Below are 26,655 nucleotides of genomic sequence, written 5' to 3' on the forward strand. Positions count from 1 at the left end.
GGAAACCTGCCTCTCTTGGAAACTGCTGCTCTCTTTGGGGTCCGCTCCGCTGATGCCTTGCTCCTAAAACATGTGCTTACCTAATGCTGTTCATACTGTGTAACAAGGACTTGTGAGTAACATAACTTTTGATCTAGACCTGCTACTTTGTTCTATTTTTATGCACAGATTACCTGTAAAGATTCCCTTTTAAAACCTACCTCTCGTGTGCAATTGTATATTAAATCAATCTTTTTGAAGCTAAAAATATGGTCTCTTTGTGTTCTGAATATATATATACTTAATATATTTAATTTATTGCAATTATCACCTTTGGTGATTGGTGGAGAAATCAATATAAATACAGCACCTGCTCTTAAATTATAAGCAGTGGCGAGTTGCTCTAGAGCTATTTTCCCCAAAATAAATCATTTCTTCCAACATATTAATTGCTGGAGAAGTGGGTAGAATACTGTGTAACAAGCGCACAACTATGGAATGGACTCCCAAAAGATGTAAAAATAATTCATGACCATCTAAACTTCAGAAAATCACTAAAAAATAACCTCTTCAAAAAGGCTTACCCACCGATCCAACATAAATCCCAACACCCAGCAACACAGCACAACCAATGATCGTAATGGACATTATACAATCTTCATCCCCTTCGACCTTCAAGGTGCCTGACACACACCTATCTCATTCGACCACAATACAACCTTGTATTTGTTATCAACCGACTGGTGAACGCCTTTACGGTATTATGTAAGCCACATTGAGCCTGCAAATAGGTGGGAAAATGTGGGGTACACATGTAACATAAATCAATAAATAAAAATAGTTTTAGAAGTAAATCTCTAGTCCTAGTATTATCTGATGAAATAAGTTACTGTTCCCCATCTATCTGATCCATCTTATTCATCTTTGTTGCCCTTCTCTGTACCTTTTCTAGTTCTGCTGCATCATTTTACAATACTCTGTAGACCAAATTATTTTGTGATCAGAAATTTTATTGATCTGCTTGAAATGAAAGAAAAAATTCAGAAAACACTCCTGCAAATATTTTATACACCGGACACCATTTTTTCTTATTCTTTTTGGAAAATAAAATGTGCTTCATCAGGTGATCTTCTTATAGTGCAGCCAGAATCAAGATATTTAGTTAGCTGCTTGCTTCTGCCTCAACATCTGTTGTAAATCTGCAATATCAGAAGGAGTAGTTCGGCAGCAACCACCTATAGTAACATACATTATATTAGTATAAGATAGCATTTCAGAAAATACACAGAATCTTAACTTTAGATACAAAAATAAGCAGGAAGGTTTACATTTTAATACACAGTTTGAGAGTCTTACTTTTTCTCAATATGAGTGAATGTACTTTGCTTAAGAATGAGCCATAACTAAACCAAGTAACAAAATAATATCATGTATAACAGCCTATTCCACTGTTAACACCAGCTCTGTGCTTTATGAAATGTAATCTTCTAGTACATTAGTTACATTAGTTTTTAAAGTTCCAATTAAAGCAGAGCTTATATAGAGAGGCAATCTTCCATCAATCTTGTAGAGGAGCAAAACTAAACATTTGTCATCTCTACAAGGACTACTGCTGTGTATTGTTATCCATGTTTTTGTCATTACACACTTAGATTACTGTAATGTGCTCCTCAGGGGAATTTGACAGAGACAGAGATCAAACGACTGCAACTGATATAGAATGTTGCTGTGAAGTTACTTTTTCGTTTGAAGAAATATGATCATTTGACTCCATTATTAAGAGCTGAACATTGGTTACCAGTAGAATATCGTATAATCTAGAAAGTGTTACCACTGATGTTTAAGATTCTCCATATAGGTTCTCCTCAATTTTTGGAGAAATGCCTGGGATACAAACATTTAAGCAAGCCATCTCAGAGCCAGACTCCTTGATAACAACACGAGTCTCTCTCTGAGTTGGACATCTGTTCTGGCAAGGAGATGGAGTAAGTTTGAAATTTAGCCTCTTCTTTTAAGGAAGGAAACACAATGCATATTCCCACAGGAGACACGGAGCTAGAGAAGTGATGTGAATCAGGGCAGCATCCCACAGGAGACACGGAGCTAGAGGAGTGATGTGAATCAGGGCAGCATACTGTGTTAGCTTCTTTTCCCTAGCCAGGAAAAAGTGCCCCCGAGACCAGCTCTCTTTTAGTTGGCATAGAGGAAAATTCCAGTGTAATACCAGAATCATTCCAAACTCCCGCTTGTGATAACAGTAGTGCTGATTTACTTCCTATGCACACTGAAAGCATTTCTAGACAGGAAGACTCTAATATGTTAAAACAGACTCCATTGTTATCTAACACTGACAGGGATGAATGCAGTGCTGAGAATGAAAGCCCAATGTAGGACCCCCCCCCCCATTCTTATAATGTTACGAGTAAGAAGCTGCAGCTTCTATGCCCTTATCAGATGATGTTGAAAGGTCTCTTTCACAGTTACAACAAACAGCTACTGATCTCCCTCTTGAAGAGAGAGCTGCTATTAGTCTGGCTGAGCCTAGCAATGCAGAAGTTAGAGGGAAGAGAGGCTGTATTAGCCCTTTTTCTGCCCAGTGAGTTAGAAAAGGGTATCCTTGAATATTGTGCTCAATTCTGGTCGCCGCATCTCAAAAATTATATAATGGAACTAGAAAAGGTGCAGAGAAGGGCGACGAAAATGATAAAGGGGATGGGACGACTTCCCTATGAGGAAAGGCTAAAGCGGCTAGGGCTCTTCAGCTTGGAGAAAAGGCGGCTGAGGGGAGATATGATAGATGTCTATAAAATAATGAGTGGAGCTGACCGGGTGGATCTGAAGCGTCTGTTTACGCTTTCCAAAAATACTAGGACTAGGGGGCATGCGATGAAGCTACCATGTAGTAAATTTAAAACGAATCAGAGAAAATATTTCTTCACTCAATGTGTAATTAAACTCTGGAATTCGTTGCCAGAGAATGTGGTAAAGGCAGTTAGCTTAGCGGTGTTTAAAAAAGGTTTGGACGGCATCCTAAAGGAAAGGTCCATAGACCATTATTAAATGGACTTGGGGAAAATCCACTATTTCTGGGATAAACAGTATAAAATGTTTTGTACTTTTTTGTGATCTTGCCAGGTATTTGTGACCTGGATTGACCACTGTTGGAAACAGGATGCTGGGCTTGCTAGACCTTTAGTCTGTCCCAGTATGGCAATACTTACGTACTTATGACAGCGATTCTGATTTTGAAACAGATTCCAAGGAGGAGAGTTCTCATTTCATTAATACTAACAAATCCCTCCCTGTGTTCAAAGCTTTTTCTGTTTCACAAGGAAAGTCTTGAGCTGTATTTTCAGGTAAGGATGAAAATCTGTCCATTTTGAGTAGCCACAGATCCCAAAAGCAGAAAACTTTGCATAACTGTGCCCATTTCTTCTAAGGTAAAAGTACAAGTCATTCAAAGTAAGCCCACTGGTCATGTAAGTTAGCTTAAAAGTTCCTCTGATGGTCAGATCAGTCAGGTTAAGCAAAGCAGGCTTAAAAGAAAGGTTAGAAAAAGAAACACACATACCAGAGATACTAGTGAAATGTTGCAGACATGCAAAGATTCAGAATTCAGTCCCAGTGCAGCCAGGAAAAAGGATAGATCAACTACACTGGACAGGGAGGGTGGGACCACAATTCCTGGGCCACAAACTGCAACCTGGATTCAAACAGATATGAGGAAGTTAAGTGTGTCTGAAGTGGTAAACTTCAAGCTACTGAGAACAGGTCCTAAATCAGGTGTTGCAGGAGACCCCATGATTTTTGATTACCCAGTCCCAGATTGTTATACAAAAGGTTTATATGTTGTTAGACCTTCAACATGCTATTCTGAAACATTTTGATGTCCCTGATAAACTTTCCTCTAATACACGGCAACGGATGAGGGATCATCTAGGGCATACCACTGCCAATGTTCAGAATATTCTCAGTCATGTCATGATTCCACCTATGCAGGGAACAAGCACTAGGTCTAAACATTTTGCAGGTTCAGGACCAGAGCACTGGCGTTTTCAGTTCTAGGATCTCTGTTCAGCTCAGCTGTATCAGCCACAAAAATGATACCGATCTGGAACCTGAAAGGGGTTGTCAATTATCAACAAGCAGACATGAAGCATATTAGGTACCAGGTACAAACACAACAATAGCAGCTGATATCCCAAGGTATGACTCTGTGTGACACTATCACTATTGTCAATTTACATACCCCGCAAATCACACAAAATACCAATGATTTAACTATCATTATGGGAGGAATATGCCTTTGTGAATCCTGTAAAAGAACTCACTAATTATTAGTGGCATTGACAACCTCATTAAAGGCTAGACACTAAGATGTCATTAAGGAAGCATTCAGCAGGATAACCAAGAGTAATCTTGAACTTATACAAGTTCAGCTTCCCTATCATTTGGGAGCAACTATTCCATGATATGTCAACGTAGAAATGATGGACCTTGCCTCTGTGCTAAGTTTGCCTTTTATTTTACCAGCTAAAACAGGTGCTTAATGTGAGATCTTTGAACAACAATCTATTTGCCACAGTCGATACACATGAATACCTGGCATATCATCATGAGAACCCCCAGCAATACCTGGTACCTAAACTGGAGATGTGTCACCACACAAAAGAAATTCATTGGCTGTGCCCTGGTAAACCTTTTCTTAAGGATACCACCAAAGTCCTTTGTGGTATATCCTCCATTCGGGCAAATGTAAGGTTACTGTAACAAAATATGATGTGTTCTCTGAAACTAATGCAGTTGTGCTAAATGGTAAGTTGTTGGTCACCACACCAGCAAAAGAACTCACGGCTACCGTAAGTAAACATGATGTTGATATCCGGATGCCACTACCTAGTAATGTATGTTATGTCTCTGAACCTAAACATGCCATTGTTACTATATGGACAATTTCTTTGTTTTACTTGGACTCTGATCCAATTCAGACTGAGGTGGAGGTACAAGATGCATACCATGGTCTATCATATCTTGGAGGTGTCTGTTAATTCAGAGAGGGCACAAGTTGTGGATTACCATTATAACGCACATGATTATGCTCTGCTAATGACTTGCTAACCACTTTTGTGATTTCACTCTTTGCCATCCTCTGGACCTTTGTTGTTTGTGATTGTGGCTTATCAGAAACATCAGATTTCTACATTGTCTCAGGTCTTTCAGCCAGTGGGTGGAGTCCCACTGACCCAGCAAATTTCAGCAGTATAATATAGGACCCAAGTTGCTAAATAGCTGCCTGTCCAGATACACATAAATACCTCAAATTAAAAGTGAGCTAACCCTCTCTTTTCCTTTCCCCAGGATAAGCTTGTTTGCCTTGGAAAAGTGCAGAGCCTCCCTGAGATGTAAGAACAGAAAGAGAACCTGAGGAAAATATATTTATGCTAGAGCAAGTAATCTGTCACATATTAATACCTTCCTTGTCTCTTCATTTTCATCCTGTTGGAGGGGGGGGGGGGGGGGGGAACTTCCCCTCAAGCCATCAAGATCTAGAAGACATGTCACTGTGTATAGATCTAGGTATGGACTAAAGAGGTAATGTCTTCTTCTTTCAGAAACCTGTCCTTTGCAGTGAGGGTCTGCGTTTCCTTTTACTGATAAGCATAACATACCCAGTCACAGATAAATTAATGGAAAGGCATATACTTGTTAACCCCATCCCATGTTATGTGGAACCACTAAAGGGAAAAATGTTTCATTCTTTTATTATGGGTGGGCTGTGTTGAGTTGATCACCATGTGACCCTTTGTGTGGTCTAATCATTTAATCGTTCCTTCTGCTACTTCTTCTGAATCCAGTAATTTAAGTGACTTTGATTCTGTTCCTGGTAACCGAATGTGTCTCTTTCTGTCAGGTTACCACCATACTCAGGACTTACAGCACATCATTTTTCAGAAACGCCTAGCCTCTAAGTACCAAGTAGATGTCAAGATGAGACTTGCCCAACAGAAGGCATTGATCTTAGGAAGAAAGAAATTACTGGTTATCTACAATATCAGATTCATATTCATCACTAATTCTATTCTGTTCCATGTTACAAACAGATCAATCTCCTGGAGCTCCGGGCAATCTGAAATGCTCTAAAGGCTTTCAGAGATCGGCTGTCTCACCAAATTGCTCTCATTCAAACAGACAATCAGGTTGCAATGTATTACAGCATCAAGCAGAGGGGTACTGGATCACGCCCTCTATCAGGAGGTCATCCGGATGTGGCATTGGGCTCACCAACAGGGCATGTTCCATCAAGCTACTTATCTGGCAGGCAAAAACAATACCCTGGCCAACAAACTGAGCAGGATAATGCAACTGCATGAGTGGTCTCTCAAATATGGACATTGCCTGAAAGATCTTCCAAGTGTGGGGCACCCCCTCGGTGGATCTATTTGCCACTCAGCTCAACCACGTCCTTCAGTTCTGTTCCAGGCTTCAGGCCCATGACAGTCTAGCCTCCTCAATTGGGGGACAGGTCTTCTGTATGTGTATCTTCCCATACCTCTAGTGGGGAAGACTTTGTTGAAACTCAAGCAAGACCAAGGAACAATGATTCTGATCGTTCCTTACTGGCCACAGCAGATATGATTCCCTCTACTTCTGGAGTTATCCTCCGAAGAACCATGGCAATTGGAATGTTTTCCGACCCTCATTATGCAGAACGAGGGGGTCTCTTCTTCATCCCAACCTTCAGTCTCTAGCTCTCCTTGGGTCTTTCGGAGGGTGTTTCCCGGGTCTTGCTGGCTTCCAGGAAAGATTCCGCGAAGAGGTGTTATTCTTTGAAATGGCGAAGGTTTTCTGTCTGGTGTGACAGCAAGAACCTAGATCCCCTTGCTTGTCCTACAGAGACCCTGCTTGAATACCTACTACACCTATCGGAGTCTGGTCTCAAGACCAACTCCGTAAGGGTTCACCTCAGTGCAATTAGTGTTTATCATCAACATGCAGAAGGTAAGCCCATCTCTGGACAGCCACTAGTTGTTCACTTCATGAGAGGTTTGCTTTTGTCAAAGCCCCCTGTCAAACCTCCACCAGTGTCATGGGATCTCAATGTCGTTCTCACCCAGTTAATGAAAGTTCCTTTTGAGCCACTGAATTCCTGCCATCTGAAGTACTTGACCTCGAAGGTCATTTTCTTGGTGGTTGTTATTTCAGCTCGTAGGGTCAGTGAGCTTCAGGCCTTAGTACTGAATGCACCTTATACTAAGTTTTATCACAACAGAGTAGTCCTCCATGAGCACCCTAAGTTCCTGCTGAAAGCGGTGTCGGAATTCCATATGAACCAGTCGATGGAACTCCTCATGCCCATCCTGGCGAAAGCAGCTCGTATACCTTGGATTGCAAGAGAGCACCGGCCTACTACATGGCGTGGATAAGGTCCTACAGAAAGTCTGCCCAGCATTTTGTTTCTTTTGATCCCAAAAGGATGGGAGTCGTCATCTGGAAATGCACCATTTCTAATTGGCTGGCAGATTGCATTTCCTTCACTTATGCCCAGGCTGGGCTTGCCCTAGAGACTCATGTCATGGCTCATAATGTCAGAACCATGGCTGCGTCGGTAGCCCACTTGTGGTCAGTCTCCACTGAAGAAATTTGCAAGGTTGTGATGTGGTCTTCAGTCCACACATTCACATCACACTACTGCCTTCAGCAGGATACCCGACGCGACAGTCAATTCGGGCAGTCAGTGTTGCAGAATCTGTTTGGGGTCTACTATCCAACTCCATCCTCCTAGGATGTTTTATTCTTTTCCAGGCTCCACTCTCATTCAGATTGTATATAGTTTCAGGTTAATCTGTGTTATATCCTCACAGTTGTGAGGCCCAATTGACCAATGTTTGTTGTTTTTGGTGAGCCTGGATGCTAGGGATTCCCCACGTGAGAATTATAAGCCTGCTTGTCCTCAGAGAAAAAGAAGATACTTACCTGTAAACAGTTATTCTCCGAGGACAAGCAGGCTTTATATTGTCACAATCCCTCCCCTTGGAGTTGTCTCCTTTTTCCTATAGTACTAAACTGAGGAGACCGTGTTCTTGCAGCGGGCGGGAAGGCACTCGTGCATGCGTGGTGGAGCGCATCTCGATCTCCACAAACCTCTCATTAAGCTTTGGTAAATCCCAGACCATGCCACGTGGGTCGGCATCACCCCACTTGTGAGAAAATAAAGCCTGCTGTCCTCAGGAGAATACCTGCTACAGGTATGTATTTTTTCTGTTACTTGCACTAGTATTCTATAAAGAAAATTAGGTGCCTACTTTATAGAATAGGTTTGAAATAGGTGTCTGCTTGTCCTCTCATAGAATTACCATCCACCTTAGGGGACGTGCGTCTTTATTTTGTTGGGGAGAGAGAAACACCCCAATTTCTAGCCCCTCCTCCAAACTCTCTAGTTACTAATATTAGATTAGGCAAAATATATTTTGGACTATGGCCCCAGTGGCCCACCCCATTCTGCTGTGTATGCACATATACAATGTATTCAAAAATTGGAAGCCAACAGATTTACGTGTTTACTAGCTGCTAGTAAATGTATAAATACTTTTGAAAGTCAGGCCCAATGTGTTTTCCTCATCTGGAAACCCTGGCTCCTGTTACAATGCATTCACACTATTTTTCTTTAAACATACTATGCTCTAATTTTGACATGTTCTAGAATCAATGAAGCTCATAGAAACTAACTCTTACCAATCCATTTGGCACCCAGATGAATCCATTCCAGTGCCCATACTGCAAGAGGTCTTTCAATACTACATCCCTTCCAGCTGAAAACAAGAACACAAGGCAGATTTTTAAAGCCTTAATTGGAAAAAGTAAGTTATTTTCTCGGTGTGTTCACCTCGATGCTGAGCTTTTTATCCTTTTAGTGATGGTCTTTTCTCAGCTGAACTGAAAACCTTTGTAATATGGTGATTGTGGTGGTTATAACCATGCCATCTGATCTCACTGAGGACATAATGATGTTATGACCACTCTTAAATCAGGAAGGTTGAATCTTTGTTTTAAAAAAAGCTATTGTAACCTTTGAGCCCTATCAGAGAGTTGTTCATAAAATACACTGAAAAATTCTACTATTACTTAGACATATTCAGCATTGTACACCAAACATGTAAGAGACAGTCCCTGTTTGACAGAACTTACAATGTATGAATTTAAGAGTATTACTAGGTAAAGAACAGGAAAACAAAAAACACTGACAGGTATATTCTAGTCTCTGTTTTATAGAGGAACAATGTTCAATTGTAAATTATTAACACCTGGCCCCAGCAACAATTTAAGGATATACTATACTGGGTCAAATCAAAGTTCTAACTAGTACAGCATCCTGTTCGATACTCAAAAGAAGCAAGACTCCATGCTGCTTACTTCCAGTGATAAGGAGTACCTTTCCCTAGGTATACCAATAATCAGTTTAAGGTTTTCACTTAGTCCTCAGGGCACACCCAGCGAGTCAGGTTTTCAGGATATTCCCATTGAATTCAATGGGGATATCCTGAAAATCCTGAGTGGCTAGGTGTGCCGCAAGGACTGGGTTGAAAACCCCTGATTTATGGGCTTTTCTTCCAGGAATCTGTCCAAACCTTTTTTAAACCCTACTACACTACCTGCTTTTACCACACCTTCTGGCAAGGATTTCAGAGCTTAATTATATGTTGAGGGATTTTTTTTCAATTTGTTTTAAATATACTAGTTAGTTACATCATGGACAATTCATATTTACCTGATCCAGTCCACTCAAGATTTTGTAGACCTTAATCATATCTCCCTTCAGCCATCTCATCTCCAAACTGAAGAACCCCAGCCTCCGTAGCCTTACTCATATGAGAATCATTCTAACTCCTTAATGTTTGGTTGTCCTCTATACTTTTTATAATTCCTCTATATCTTTACTGAGATGTGGTGACCAGAACTGCACATAATACTCAAGGTGTGGTCACACCATGGAGTAATACAGAGGCATTATGATATTTTATTCTCTATTCCTTTCCTAATACATTCTAACATTCTGGTTTTTTTTGGCCGCTGCCACACACAGAAAGAAGATTTCAATGTGTTGTCTATGATGAAACCTAACTCCTTTTCTTGAGTGGTGACCCCTAATGAGGAACCTAGTATCGTGTAGCAATAATTTGGATTATTCCTCCCTATATGCATCACTTGACATATAATTTAACAATTTTTAATAATTTTGTGTCAACTGCAAACTTGATTACAACAATAATCATTACAACATTCCTATTTCGACAACATTAATAAATCCCAGTCCCAGTACAGAATCCTGTGGAATTCTACTATTCACCTTCCTTCATTTAGAGAACGGTAATTTAAACATATTCTCTGTTTTCTATCTTTTAACTAGTTCTCACTCCACAGCAGGAATTTTCTCCTATCCCACAGCTTTTTAATTTCCTCAAAAGTATCTTGTGAGAAACTTAGTGAACATATTTTTTAAAAACTAGATACATTTTAATATTTTATCAAGTGTCTCACTACAGTAGAACTGCAGTTCCATTTTGAGTTCTTTAAATTCTCTGGAGTGTATATACCATCTGATCTGATTTGCTGCTCTTTAGTTTGTCGATTTGGCCAATGATATCTTCCAGGTTCACTGAGATCTGCTTCAGTTCCTTGATTTAGAACAGCAGGCACTCCTGCTGATACCTTATAGGTTCTTTTGTATTTTCAGATGACAAATGTGCATAAAACTACAGACACACACATATTAACTCAGGAAGTACATAAGTATTGCCATACTGAGACAGACCAAAGGTCCATCGAGCCCAGCATCCTGTTTCCAACAGTGGCCAATCCAGGTCACAAATACCTGGCAAGATCACAAAAAAAGTACAAAACATTTTATGCTGCTTATCCCAGAAATATTTCCCCCAAGTCCAATTTAATAATGGTCTATGGCCTTTTCCTTTAGGAAGCCGTCCAAATCTTTTTTAAACTCTGCTAAGCTAACCACCTTTACGAATTCCAGAGTTTAATTACATATTGAGTGAAGAAAATGTTTCTCCGATTCGTTTTAAATTTACTACTTTGTAGCTTTATCGCATGCCCCCTAGTCCTAGTATTTTTGGAAAGCATAAACAGATGCTTCACATCTACTCGTTCCACTCCACTCGTTATTTTATAGACATTATTCATCTCTCCCCTCAGCCACCTTTTCTCCAAGCTGAAGAGCCCCAGCCGCTTTAGCCTTTCCTCATAGGGAAATTGTCCCATCCCCTTTATCTTTTTTGCGATACAGCGACCAGAATTGATAAAAATCTTTAAATATGATGCCAACAGAGTATACAGCTACATTGTTTCTGATTACATGTAGAGGATCCATATAGCAGGCATGGGGATGGGGCATCAAGGCTCTGAACTGCACAGACTTGCAATTAAATTCCCACAGTATACAGAGATGGAAGTATAAAGACTAGGGTACACTCAATGAAGTTACATGGAAATACTTTTAAAACAAATACGAGGAAATATTTTTTCACTCAACGAATAGTTAAGCTCTGGAACTCATTGTCAGAGGATAGTAACAGTGATTAATGTATCTGGGTTTAAAAGAGGTTTGGATAAGTTTCTGGAGGAAAAGTCCATAGTCTGCTATTGAGATAGACATGGGGAAGCCACTGTTTGCCCTGGGATTGGTAGCATGGAATGTTGCTACTATTTCGATTTCTGCCTGTACTTGTGACCTGGATTGGCCACTGTTGGAAACGGGGTACTGGGCTAGATGGACTATTGGTCTGACCCTGCATGGCTATTCTTATGTTCATCTCTCTTTCAGACCCCCTAATAGCCTGCAAGCCCCCCAAGAAACCTACTAAGGACCATGGGGACCGGGGAGTCAGTTTGTTTTATCCGGGGGGGGGGGGGGGGGGGGGGGTAGGCGTAGTAGACATATGGCAGCTCCTCCATGTGGATGAGCGTGATTATACTTTTTTCTCACACTCACACAAGGTCCACGCGCGCCTGGACTATGTTCTTTTGTCCAAATCTTTGATACGTAGTGTAGAACGGGCTGAAGTGGGGGTCCCCGATGTCTCTGATCATGCCCCAGTGTGGGTTGAATTGCGATGGGGCGGGTGTTGTACGTTTATTTGTAGCATTTGTATCCCACATTTTCCCACCAATTTGCAGGCTCAATGTGGCTTACATTTGCCGTAATGGCGGTTGCCATTTCCGGGTAACACAATTGCAATACATACATGGTAACATACCTGGAACATAGCATATATGGACCAGATCATGGTATATATACCATGATCTCTTGGTGAAAGAGAAAGAAAAAATATCGTTGAATTTAAACCAATGAAGTCTTCACATTTCTAATTATGAGGGAGACAATTAATAGTTATATGTCAGTTAAATGACTGAACTAAGATGGAGAAATTCATAATAAAAACAGAAAAACATATGATTTGCTAATTAAGAGGAGAAAGAATGGATTTGTTATGAAGAACTACAGAAGATATATAATCCTGTTTACCAAGTAGAGTTATAACGGATTACATTTTTACAACGGAAAGTTGTTGCCATCGGAAGAACATTGAGAACTTTAAAGTGACTACGGTCATAGAAGATACAGCACGAAACTTGTGATCGATCATATTAAGAGTACTTGGAGAGATCTACTACCTATAGACTTAATTGGCAAATATATAAAGATAGTCATATGTGTGTTATAATATTTGAACATTTTAATGTTATATATAGAAGTTATGTATGTATGAATGAAGAATGAATGGTTTATTGTGGGTTTTAATATATTGAATAATAATAAGAATTTGTAATTGTGTTATAATGAAATAAAGATTGAATACAATAGTTATATCAGAACTTGCTTATATATATATATATATATATATATATATATATATATATATATATATATATATACACCATGTGCATACATACATGGTAAAGAAGAGTCCATTATGGTATTGCATGAAGGTTCCTGAGTGAGAAATTGGATTGTAACATACATTAGGAGAGACCCTATTCGATATAGGTTTAAAGTGGTAGTGCTTGATTATTCATAGCAAAGAGGTTGGCACATGAACCCTGCTTTGTGCCAGGATCGTGAATTCTGTAAGTATCTGAGGCAGGGTTGGTTGGCTTACGTGGCTGAGAATGATGTTCACTCAGTAGGGCCTTGAATATATTGGGAGGCGGCCAAGGCAGTGCTGCGGGGTAAGATTACAGCATACACTGCTTCCATGCGCAAAAGAAAGGACCTTAAGCTCCATGAATTGGCAACTCTGTTGCAGAACTCGAGAAATCTTTTTATTTTATCTCCCTCAGAGAGGACACGGAGTGATTTTTTTGAAGCAAAAAGGCAAATGCAGGCTTTGCTGGATGCCAGGGCCCTTTACAGTGTCAAATTGTACAAGTTTCGGTTGCATCAATGGGGCAACAAAACTGGGAAGTTGCTTGCCTCCTTGGTAAAACAGGTTGGCAAAGAGCTATATTAGCAAAATTAGAGACTCAGCCGGGGCCATGCATAATCGCACAGAAGCCATTCAGCGCAAATTTATACGTTTTTATTCCTCGCTTTATAGTAAGGGGGCCTTTTCTGCCGAACGTTGAGGAGTTTTTTTTGCCAAATTAAAGCTGCCATCTTTGACGGCAGATCAGTTGGAGTCCTTGAATGCACCATTACAGGGGCAGGAGGTGCAAAGAGTTATCAAACAGTTGAAACGGGCTAAGGCTCCGGGGCCGGATGGTCTGGGTACTGAGTTTTATAAGATTCTACAAGACCTGCTGCTCCCCTCATTTATGTCTATGTGTGACGAATTGCGAGAGTTGTGGGATATGGGTCCTTCTTTAAATCATGTTTTCATTACCGTTCTCCCCAAACCAGGGAAGGACGAAGAATCGGTAGGTTCCTACAGACCCATTTTGTTGCTTAATCAAGATGTTAAAAATACTGGTGGCAAGTGTTGGTGGCTAGGTTGAATAAATTTCTCCCTCAGCTGGTCCACCCGGATCAAGTGGGTTTTGTCCCGGGAAAATTTGCTTCGGCTAATATCCTAAAAATCAGTCATGCATTGCGCGAGGGGAGCGGGCAGAGGGGGGATGCAATTTTGGCTAGTCTGGACGCTGAAAAGGCCTTTGACAAAGTGGTTTCGGAATATCTATTCTGGGTGATGTAGCGTTTTGGTATTTGGGGCACCTTCCTAGAGTGGGTGCGGGCTCTTTATAGTAACCCCACAGCTCAAATTATTGTTAATGACAATTTGACTGAAAAAATAGCCTTGCAAGGGGGAACGAGGCAGGGGTGCCCGCTATCCCCACTATTGTTTGTGTTCATGCTGGAGCCTCTGGCAGCCATGATTCGTCAAGACTATGTCCTGACGGGGGTTTCAGTTGGTGGGAAGGAATACCGTATAAATTTGACTGCGGATGACATGCTCTTGATGCTGGACAACGCATCAGTCAGTTTACCACGAGTAATGAACATTATTCGAGATTTTGGGGCGTTCTCTGGCCTCAGTATAAATTTTGGGAAGTTGGAGGCGTTACCGATATCCTGCCCATGCGCTTGTACAACGATGCCGAGTTTCCCTTTTGTTATGGGCAAATGTGGGTATAAAGTATTTAGGAGTCTACCTCAGTGCCAACCAGTCACGGGTATACAAGAAAGACGTGATAGACAAAGTGGAAGCTATAAGGAGGCTCTGTTCCCGATGGAGGGATCTGCCAGTAAACTTTTTGGGTAGAGTCGTGTTGGTTAAGATGGTTGTTCTGCCTAAGATGCTCTACCCCTTGCAGATGCTTCCCTTGTGGGTACAGAAAAGGGAAGATTGTGAGTTTCGAAGCATAGTCAGCTCTTTTATACGGCATGCAAAAAGAGCCAGAATTTCGTTTCTTAAGCTAACACAAGACAGGACGCGAGAGGGGTTAGACTCCTTGACTTGAGGGCATACAACGTTGCAGTACTTCTCCGTTGGATTCACGAGCTGCAATCGGGGGCTAACTTTTCGCCCCCGTTGATTTTTGGAGCAGTTGGTGTGCACCTTATGACCCTTTTGTAGTATTAGAGTCCTGGCGTTCTCGGGCCTTGGGAGGCTTGTGGGGAAATCCGTTTCTGGGGGCTCTGCGTGGGGCATGGACATGGTGGAGGAGTCATGGAGGAGTCAGCCCCTTCCTTACCCTGACGGGTAACCCCAACTTTCGAGCAGGTCAAGATTCAGCACATTTTCGGCAGTGGCTTAAAGGAGGCTGTAGGTTTCTGGGACATCTGAGATTATTGGGGGGCACGTGTTTTCCCTTGATCAAGTCAGCCGAGCGTGGACCATCCCCAATTCTTTGCTTACCTTCAGGTCAGAGACTATGTCCTGGTCACTGAGCGGCAGCAGAAGGCGCAGGCAACCTTCATGCAATTAGACCAATTTTTTTTACAACTGCCATCTAAATTGAACAGGCTATGCAATGGTATCAAGTGATCAGGCATACTAGGAAGGCCCCATACCTAAGGAAATTGGCAGAGGTTTGGGGCACGGATTTAGGGAGAGACTTACCACTCACAACTGGAAGCCGTGTTTGAGGAGTTGCATAAAGTGACTCCCAATGCAGCGTTACAGGATATTCAGTTTAAAATTTTACACAGAGTCTACATCACCAGGCATAAAGGCAGGATCATGGGCTTATGGGATGATGATGCCTGCGTGAAGTGTGGGGCCGGACTGGGCACTCTTCTCCATTCTTTTATGGAATGTCCCAAGCTCTCCCATTTTTGGTCTACAGTCTTAGGTACTATTGACTCTATAGTACAATGCCCTTGTGAATGGATATATACCGTGGTGTTGCTGGGAAGCAAGGCCCCGTTGACTGCAACAGGTTTGGGAGAGGTGCAGAGTAAATTTATCCTGCTGGCCACCCTGCTTGCTAAAAAGTGTATTTTAAAATCTTGGGTAGATCCATTGCCTCCATCTCCAGCTGTGTGGCACAACCTCATGCGTGAGATGGCATAGTGGATAGCAACATCTCTCAAATTTTCAATTTCGCTACAGCAGCGATGTTATAGGGATATGTGGAGCAGATATGTTTCCTCATACCCAGTAGAGAAGGTAGAAGATGAGATGCCTATTTAATTGTGTATCTGGACGGACAATAGGGGAGGGGGAGGGAGATTCTTTTTCTTTAAAAAAAAATGGCCTAAGGATGTGTTGATATTGTTTAGAATAAAAGTTTTCAGTCTCTCCTTTATATTTCTTGTTCGAGAACTGTAAGAGGTATGTTCCTCACTGTTATGTGTACTGTTAACGTCTTTGGCTTAATAAAGATACTTTCTAAAAAAAAAAAAAAAAGAGATCGCCCTGGCTGAAACTGGAGACAAAACCAGTAATTCCTGGGTAACTTCAAACTCCAGGCCAATCACAGCCCAGAACAACATTTGAAAATTGCTGTGCTGAAACTAAAGGAGGAATTCACTTATCTGCAACAGTTTAAAACATAATATGCACCACCTGCTAGCCAAACTAGAGAAATACATTGCAGAAAAATATCAAAACAATTTTCATAGGCTTAATAACCCACTGTTCTGTCACACATCCCCTTTATCATTTTGGTCGCTCTTTGAACCTTTTCTAATTCCGCAGTATCTTTTTTTTAAATACGGCAACCAGAACTGAACACAATACTCTAAGTGAGGTCACACCACGGAGCGATACAGAAGCATTATAGTATTCTCAGTCTTATTTACCATCCCTTTCCTAATAATTCCCTGCATCCTGTTTGTTTTTTTGGCCACTGCCTCATACTGGGCAGAAGATTTCAGAGTATTATCTAAAACAACACCTAGATCTTTTTCTTGGATGCTGACCCCCAAGGTGGACCCTAGCATCAGGTAACTATGATTTGCATTGTTCTTCCCAATGTGCATCACTTTGCATTTGTCCACATTAAATTTAATCTGCCATTTGAATGCCCAGTTTTCCAACTTCCTAAGGACTTCCTGCAATTTTTCACAGTCTGCATGTGTTTTATAACAACCTTGAATAGTTTTGTGTCATCTGCAAATTTAATCACCTCACTTGCCGTTCCAATTTCCAGCTCATTTATAAATATGTTAAATAGCACCAGTCCCAGGACATATCCCTGTGACACTCTACTTTTCACCCTCTTCCATTGAGATAAATGGCCATTTAACCCTACCCTCTGTTTTCTGTCCAATAACCAATTCCTAATCCAGAACACAACATTGCATCTATTTGGCTTTCTGTATGGCGTAGTTTTGAAGCAGAAACCATGTGCTTGGCCATCTGCGCATGGCTTTATCATGTGGCTTTCTGCATTGCACTCAGAGAGAGAGGGGGAGATGGTTGGACACATTCAGGGGCCTTGAAGACAAAAGCCATGCAGAATAGTTTTATTGTTGAAGCCAAGAGGAAGGGGAGTCTTGTGCTGAGCGTAAAGTGCCTTAGGACTGTGAGGTGAGGGAAGAGAAATCTGTTTACTAGGGTAACTTGTAGTAAAGTGAATCCCACAGGCTGAGATCTGGCCACAGAAATGAGGAAGGTAAAAGAGATAGTAAAGTTTGTAGAATAGAAAACTGCTTGGGTTTTAAGTGGGAAAAGGTAGTTAGGTAGACTGGGCAAAAGTTGTGGCAAAGCATATTTTACTATAGCAGTGTTTCTCAAGTTCAGTCCTGGAGCACCCCATGCCAGTCAGGTTTTTAGGATATCCATAATGAATATGCATGAACTAGATTTGCATGCACTGCCTTCATTTTATGCAAATCACTTTCATGTGTACAAACTGGGTGTGAATAACTAACTAACTGCTGATAAAAGGGAAAATCAGCAGTCTCAGGATGAAGGAGGAGGAAGGGACATTCCTCTTTCTGCAGTACTATGAGTCCAGAGGGAGGCAGCAAAGGAAGATCTGAGTACGTATAAGGGGTTTGGAACCGTTGGGCTTATAGAAGCTGATAGGTAACACAGCTAAGATAGCCCCTCTATTGTGCTTAGGAAGCAAAGAGCTATTATTCTGAATGTTAAGCAGATGGGCCACAAGTCTGGAAATGGAAAACCCAAGCAGGAAAGTAAGTCAGAGGGCTGGATTAAGATCTCTAAAGGAATAGGGAGTTCCTTGTATCATGCATCCTAGAAAGGAAGCAAGTGCTATTGTTTATTTTTGTTACATGAGTTGATACTTAGTGGCTGAATTTAATTCCTGGAATGAAAGGGGAAGTTATGATGAGCAATTTTGTCAGAGCCTCAATAAAAGATAGGCCTTTCTATTGCATGCTGTGAAGTGAGAGTTATCTGGGGAAGCCTCATGTAGGGCTAGGCTGAACCGGGGAAAGTGAGAGTAACAGGTAGGCTGCAGTTCACAATGTCAGTCATTCCAGGGCATGACCTTCTCAAGGCCACTCATCTCTGGCAGAACAGCGGTCAGAACAGGGATACAGGTGCAAGGGGCACCCTAGTGGTCACTTGAACACTGAATGTAGTTCATCAGATTTCAGAAGCATACAGTGGTGGAAATAAGTATTTGATCCCTTGCTGATTTTGTAAGTTTGCCCACTGACAAAGACATGAGCAGCCCATAATTGAAGGGTAGGTTATTGGTAACAGTGAGAGATAGCACATCACAAATTAAATCCGGAAAATCACAATGTGGAAAGTATATGAATTTATTTGCATTCTGCAGAGGGAAATAAGTATTTAATCCCTCTGGCAAACAAGACCTAATACTTGGTGGCAAAACCCTTGTTGGCAAGCACAGCGGTCAGACGTCTTCTGTAGTTGATGATGAGGTTTGCACACATGTCAGGAGGAATTTTGGTCCACTCCTCTTTGCAGATCATCTCTAAATCATTAAGAGTTCTGGGCTGTCGCTTGGCAACTCGCAGCTTCAGCTCCCTCCATAAGTTTTCAATGGGATTAAGGTCTGGTGACTGGCTAGGCCACTCCATGACCCTAATGTGCTTCTTCCTGAGCCACTCCTTTGTTGCCTTGGCTGTATGTTTTGGGTCATTGTCGTGCTGGAAGACCCAGCCACGACCCATTTTTAAGGCCCTGGCGGAGGGAAGGAGGTTGTCACTCAGAATTGTACGGTACATGGCCCCATCCATTCTCCCATTGATGCGGTGAAGTAGTCCTGTGCCCTTAGCAGAGAAACACCCCCAAAACATAACATTTCCACCTCCATGCTTGACAGTGGGGACGGTGTTCTTTGGGTCATAGGCAGCATTTCTCTTCCTCCAAACACGGCGAGTTGAGTTCATGCCAAAGAGCTCAATTTTTGTCTCATCTGACCACAGCACCTTCTCCCAATCACTCTCGGCATCATCCAGGTGTTCACTGGCAAACTTCAGACGGGCCGTCACATGTGCCTTCCGGAGCAGGGGGACCTTGCGGGCACTGCAGGATTGCAATCCGTTATGTCGTAATGTGTTACCAATGGTTTTCGTGGTGACAGTGGTCCCAGCTGCCTTGAGATCATTGACAAGTTCCCCCCTTGTAGTTGTAGGCTGATTTCTAACCTTCCTCATGATCAAGGATACCCCACGAGGTGAGATTTTGCGTGGAGCCCCAGATCTTTGTCGATTGACAGTCATTTTGTACTTCTTCCATTTTCTTACTATGGCACCAACAGTTGTCTCCTTCTCGCCCAGCGTCTTACTGATGGTTTTGTAGCCCATTCCAGCCTTGTGCAGGTGTATGATCTTGTCCCTGACATCCTTAGACAGCTCCTTGCTCTTGGCCATTTTGTAGAGGTTAGAGTCTGACTGATTCACTGAGTCTGTGGACAGGTGTCTTTCATACAGGTGACCATTGCCGACAGCTGTCTGTCATGCAGGTAACGAGTTGATTTGGAGCATCTACCTGGTCTGTAGGGGCCAGATCTCTTACTGGTTGGTGGGGGATCAAATACTTATTTCCCTCTGCAGAATGCAAATAAATTCATATACTTTCCACAATGTGATTTTCCGGATTTAATTTGTGATGTGCTATCTCTCACTGTTACCAATAACCTACCCTTCAATTATGGGCTGCTCATGTCTTTGTCAGTGGGCAAACTTACAAAATCAGCAAGGGATCAAATACTTATTTCCACCACTGTTATCTATTTTTCAGTAAACTCTCAGGAATGTGCATTCTGTGGTAACTTTGAATTAAGAATACTCACCCAGCATGAATATCCCAGACCTCTCCACTGTTGGGATAAATAATCCATTCTATGTCCAGGCATTTGTTTTTGTTGGCAGAAGTCAAGAGAGGACTAACAACATTTGGAGGGCAGCAGTTTAGTCCTAGTGCCACCAGCTGTTTTGATTTAGTTGCTACTTTGACAGCTTCTTCAAAATTTTCCCCATGTGATGTGTGCTGTTCATCCTATAAGATATTTTAATTATTATGTGCAAAGTTATATGGAATGAAAAAGACTTGAATGATTACTTACTAGTAATTTAAAACATTATCAGGGCTCTTATCACTTCTGAGTATTGTTCAGGCTAAACTTGCTAAAGTGTCTGACATGAAACTACAGTTCCAATTTCCAAGGAACTAAAGTTAGAATAAGGTTTGTGTACCTCTATGACTTAAAACCATGACTAACTGTGGTCATTTGTCAGTTACTTATTATATGTAGGTGGAAGAGTAAGTATAAGCCCTTTCCCTTTTGCTTCCTACCCTGTTCCTTTTACCCTATCTAATGTAACTGTAATTGATACCTGTACATTGTAAGCCACTTTGAGTCTGCTTAATGTGGAAAAAAGTGGGGTATAAATGTTCATAAATAAATAATTAGTTAATTTTATATGTGACTGATGACCACTGAAAACTGCAAGACTAATGTGGGGTAATTATTATCAGTGGCATAGCCAGACTGATAGTTTTGGGAAGGCTGGGTTAACATGGGTAGGCATTAGGCATACTGGTTTGAACTGTGCTAGTTAAGCTTTTCCCTAAAAATAATTCCTTAGCACACTTGACGATGGATGTCTAAGTACTCTGCAATAGCTGTCATGTATCATGGGTGATGGTTTACACATTTTAAACTCAATTGTTTCAAACACTTACTGACAATGGAAACAATTCAATTATTATTACAGATGTTTCAAGAAGCAATATCCCTTTAATTTAAACTTGACCAGACGTATTTCTGCTATAAAGGCAAAAATATCAACACATATCACATCCTAAGAAATGTTCAAAAATCCCACCTGATGTTGTTTATGTATGTGTTTATTTATTATATTTTGGATTTATTAACTACCTTTTGAAGGAAATTCACCCAGGGGTCCTTTCACTAAGGTGTGCCTGATGTACCTGTGTTGAGGAGATACAGTGGGAATTGAACCCATGATGCTGATCTTAGAGGCCAGTACACTAACCATTAGGCCACTGATGAACTGGAAAGTATGGCTCTCCGGAGATATGTCCACCACTGATGAATGTTGGACAAACACATACTGGAGGATAAGGGCACTGGCAACAATGCTTCAGACAGTCATGTTAATATCAATCATTCTCACTCTGCTTTCCCAGAAGCATCTGACAATAAGCCACCATGGAAAAACTCCAACACATACAGAGCTTCATATCATCATCACTGTGATTTGAACACAATTGTCCAGCTGTTACAAGCTGGTCTTTCCAGGTACAACACTGTTATTACTGGGCCTTTTAATGCTGTAGAGGTGGGATGAATTACCACTATGTTTTGTTGAGATCCTGCTCTAGTCAGTATACTTTCCAAGACACCATATAGAAACAATTCCCTTGCTGATCACCGGAGTCCCCCCTACTAGGGTTACCATATGGCTCCAGAAAAAGAAGGACGGATTGAGCCAGCCGGGTTTTACTTCCATTGCTTTCAATGGAAGTAATTGAGCCAACAGGGTTTTACTTCCATTGCTTTCAATGGAAAACAATGGAAGTAAAACCCGGCTGGTTCAATCCGTCCTCCTTTTTCTGGAGCCATATGGTAACCCTACCCCCTACAAAACTCTACCTGTAGTTTAATGTTGACAACACTGCACATATTCACTACTGCTGAAGAGATATGAGGTAGTATTGGGGTACACGTAGATCGTGAACGGACTGAAATCATATTCCAAGCAATTTGAGCTTTGTACAGATTTCTGTAGTCCAGAACACTGTTTGACCAGATAGGTAACTCTATCACCAGCATAAAACCTATTTTACAGAGGTTGTAAAACTCTATTTTCCAGAAAGCTGCTGTGCATGAGAGCTGATTTATTATAAGTATGATTTCTGTACACTTTGAGATATTTTCTATCCTTACTACAAGGAAGGTGAAAACACGTTAGCTCAACTGCCCGTGAGATTCAAACCCATAAAGCTGGGATGACAAGACAGATGCCCTGACTGACAAACTACTGCAAAGTGTCTATATTAGGTAAGCCAGGGTTCACAGAAACATTAGAAAGGTGTACCTTTAGATCTAGGCTGGGTGCATCTCAGGAGATACAAACAGTAGCTATAGGGTGGGCTATTCTAGTTATTCCATCATGAGTCTACAACAGGTCTATGGAGTAATTGCATGGTGTCTTGTTGGTTCAAGACTGCTATGTCTGAGCCTTGAGGTATCACACAGGGATTGTGTTGTCATCATCATATGGGTTTCCAAGACATTTAGATTCTGGCACATACCACCTCACCTACTCCAAAGTGCGAGAGTTAATCAGCTGGGTGTTTGTGTCCCAACCTGATGGACTGTGAACAAACCTGTGTGTCGTGTGCAGTAGCTACATGTGTGAGAGCTGTCATGTTTTAAGAAACACACATTACTCCAAAATGACACTTCAACTGTACACACTCACAATACTGATGTTCTGTAACAGTGATTCAAGTGAGGGTAACGGTTCAGATGGTAATGTTTTGGTGGCAATGGGATTGGTGTGAGAATACATAGCTAAAACTATAAAACAATTTATGGCTGGGAGATGAGAGTCATGGATGTACGTAACTGATGGGCCTCCCTGTCTGGTGTCAGCTTAGGTTTCACCGTTACACATTTCAGATGTTGGGTAGCACAAAGGTGTTGATGTTCTGCTCTCTGTGTGTGACACTTTATGGAAACGTTCTATCCTTCCTACAGTACACCCAGGCCCTGATGTTAGCTGGCTTCCCCACTGGCATATCATTTCCATGTTCTCTCTCTTCTGTAGCTGATGTGAGCCCTGCAGCTGTTCTCTGCGGTGGTCGCTGTGTTTCACCCACTCAAAGAAGACATACTAAGAAAAGCCAACAGGGGTACTTGGAGGGGGATGTGCCGCCAAAGCTACACTACTACCAGGTGCAGTAGGCCTGCTCTTGCCCCTGTCATTTACAGGACTACTTAATAGCAACTATTTTCTGGCCTGTGTGAGGAGACATGACCAGTACTGCCTGCACGTGTTCATCGTGACACACTACCTGATAGCCACCAGAGTAGGACATGCCCCTTTACCATCTAGTGATTGTTTGGCAGGGCAGAGGAGCAAACACAGTAATTTGTACATGGTTCACAGCCATTGCTGACGGCACTGTTACAATCAACTTTTGACCAGCAAAGGGAAAACCCACCATGGCCGTGTGGTAATCCCATACACCAGACCTATTCCAGGACACCTCTTTCCCCCAGCTTGGTGACAGAATGCCACCCACAGAGCATTTGCTCATATCACACAGCATTCCCAGTGCGCTAGTTCATCTACAAGACTACTTTCCTGCATGCATGCAATGAAACAGCACGCGTTAACATCAATGACACACACTACAGAGACACACACACACTGCTTAATGTGCCTCAACCATAGTAACGCGTATCCGCCCGTCATGCACTATTGCGACACATTAATTTTCGCACAAGCATAGGTATATTTGATGGGGTAATAAATGTTGGCATAAAATTCACAATGCTGTATGTTAGTTAGCAATTGTTGTATATTTAGATTGAGGCTGGATGGCCGTTATATGCAGAGCCTGTATGACAATGTTTGTGTTGTTGCAATGTCAATAAAAAACGTTTAAACTTAATTTTCGCACAAGCGCACGTTAAAACCTGTGATACTCACACTTGCGCTATTTTTCTTAGCACATCTTAGTAAACATGCCCCTAAGTGATTTGAAAATATGACTCAAGTGCGAAGGCGGACGCACAAAACTCAAAGTACTGGATTTCAGACAAACTGATTTTGATAAAATGGGGGAATACCTGAAGAAGGAGCTGTTGGTGTAGGAAAAGTGGAAAAACAGTGGTCCAAGCTAAAGGCTGCTCTAAATATGGCAACGGATCTTTTTGTGAGGAAAGTAAACAAAAACAAGAGAAGCAGGAAGCCTATATGGTTCTCCAAACAAGTAGCTGAAAATATAAGAGCAAAAGAGGCTTTGTTCAAGAAATACAAAAGAACGCAATGAGAGGATCATGGAAAAGATTATCAGATTAAACTGAAAGAAGCAAAGAGGGAAATACAGCTAGCGAAAGTGTGAGCAGAAGAAAAAGTGGCTAAAGATGTAAAGAGAGGTCACAAGACTTTTTTCAGATATACTGGTGCTCACGGAGGAAAATCCTGGAGAAGGACAGCGGTTGGCTGCCAAGGGAACGTGTGGGAATGGAGTGGATACTGCGCCGTTTATGGAAGAAAGAGTTTATAAACAGCTGGAGAATTTGAAGGTGAACAAAGCTATGGGGCCGGATGGGATACATCCCAGGATACTGAAGGAGCTCAGAGAGGTCCTGGCGGGACCTCTTAAAGATTTATTAAATAGATCTTTAGAGACGGGAGAGGTTCTGCGAGATTGGAGATGAGCGGATGTGGTCCCTCTTCACAAAAATGGAGACAGGGTTGAAGTGGGAAACTACAGACCGGTAAGTCTCACATCAGTGGTAGGAAAAATAATGGAGTCTCTGCTGAAAGAAAGGATAGTTAACTTTCTAGAAACAGACGGGTTACAGGACCCAAGGCAACATGGCTTTACCAAAGGAAAATCCTGCCAAACGAATCTTATTGACTTTTTTGACTGGGTGACCAAAGAACTGGATGAGGGACGTGCACTAGATGTGTTATGTTTCTGTTGAACAGGCTAGGAGAGGTTGGAACCCTCTCTGCTAGGGTAGCTGGGTGGGACTTGCATGTTATTGGTCAGCTGAGTGGAAGCTGACGTCAGTAGCCTGGATCTATTTTTACCTGCAGTTTCTGGTAAGCACTGCTTTAGTGTTAGGGTTTCCCTGCTGTAGCCTCTTATCTCTCTTCTCCTGAAGAGCTGTTGCTCTGTTCGCTGGAGGAGTCTCTTTCCTCCTACTATGTGTTTGTATTGGTGCTGGTTTGCCGGCGTTTGCTCTGTGTTCCGTCTTTATATTTGTCTGTCTCAGCGTGTGGTTAATTAGTTTCCTCTGCAGCTGGGCTGGGTTCCCTGTTTGTCGGGCTAGTGTTTGTTTTCTGTGTGGTTACAGTTTGTTTGTTTTGCTGTCTGTTGTAGTCCTATCCTCTTCTGGGGTTCATGTGCTGTGTTAACCCCTTGGTTTCTGTGTCTAGCTGTGTGGGCTGTTTGTGCCTAATAGTCCTGGCTTTGGCCAGTACTCCCTTTGTTTTTCCCTTCCCCTGTAGTGCTGGGTCCTGCCCGGTCTGGTTTAGCTTTGCCTTCTACAATTTCTGTTTCCGCTGGTTGCCCCAAGTCCTGCCGGCTGCCGGCACCCAGGTGGCCAAGCGCAGGTGAAGTCCTGTGAAGCTGTTCCGGTATTTTTTCCCCATTTTACCCTGCGGAGTATCTGTTGCTGCCAGCCGGTTCCTGTGGCTCCGCTCCCGGTATTTGGGTCCGCCTAGCTTGTTGCTACAGGCTGTATATGCCGAAGTTCCCTTACCTTTGAGGAGTTCTGCGCCTCTCCTTGGGAACCTGGAGTACTGGGTGAGTACCCTGTGTTCTATTATTTTTACTTGTTGCAGTTTGGTCTATCCCAAGCCTGTCCTAGATTACCCTTTCTGTCTGCAGCCTGGGCTCAAGGGCTCATGATTCGTGAACACGAGTAACAGATGTAATCTACTTGGACTTCAGCAAAGCCTTTGATACGATCCCCCACAGAAGACTTATGAATAAGCTGAAAGGGTTGAACTTAGGACCGAAAGTGGTGAACTGGATAAGAAACTGGTTGACTGACAGGTGGCAGAGGGTCGTGGAAAATGGAATCCACTCGGAGGAAAGGAAGGTGAGCAGTGGAGTTCCTGAGGGGTCAGTGCTAGGGCCTATTCTGTTTAATATATTTGTGGGAGATATTGCTGAAGGGTTGGAAGGAAAGGTGTGCCTTTTTGCGGATGACACGAAAATAGCCAATAGAGTGGATACCCTGGAGGGAGTAGAAATTATGAGAAGGGATCTCCGAACGTTAGAAGAATGGTCGAGGGTCTGGCAGTTAAAATTTAATGGCTAAGAGTTCAAAATGGCTGCCGAGTAGATAAGACGTGATTTTTTGAGCTCCTGGCGAATTTACCTTTTTATATTGCAAACACTCCTCAGAATGCCCAAGAGAAGGGGGAAAGCCGCTGCCGCAGCCTCCCAACGACTTGAAACCCCGACTCAAAGAGGACCGATTGATGTGTTTCTCCAGCAGGTCTTGGACACTAGTACACCGGTGAGCGGCTCGCTGTTGACTCCTGCGCATGTTGAAGGT

The 26,655-nt window shown here is 42.1% G+C and overlaps 1 protein-coding gene across 2 annotated transcripts in view; it reads right to left on the reverse strand.

Annotated features, from left to right (window-relative positions):
• Positions 1-879: 879 nt before the first annotated feature.
• LOC115469055 (homocysteine S-methyltransferase 1-like) overlaps positions 880-26,655 on the reverse strand; it is a 56,417-nt gene continuing 30,641 nt past the window's right edge. For both annotated transcript variants that reach the window (XM_030201334.1, XM_030201333.1), the window contains 3 exons: positions 20,170-20,375; positions 8,713-8,789; positions 880-1,214 (listed from right to left, as the gene is read on the reverse strand). In XM_030201334.1, coding sequence (XP_030057194.1) covers positions 1,138-1,214; positions 8,713-8,789; positions 20,170-20,375 — 360 coding nt within the window. In that variant the 3' untranslated portion in view covers positions 880-1,137. The remainder of the gene's footprint in view (positions 1,215-8,712; positions 8,790-20,169; positions 20,376-26,655) is intronic.

This window comes from Microcaecilia unicolor, chromosome 4 (genome assembly GCF_901765095.1).
Source record: "Microcaecilia unicolor chromosome 4, aMicUni1.1, whole genome shotgun sequence".
In the NCBI taxonomy this organism is placed as follows: domain Eukaryota; kingdom Metazoa; phylum Chordata; class Amphibia; order Gymnophiona; family Siphonopidae; genus Microcaecilia; species Microcaecilia unicolor.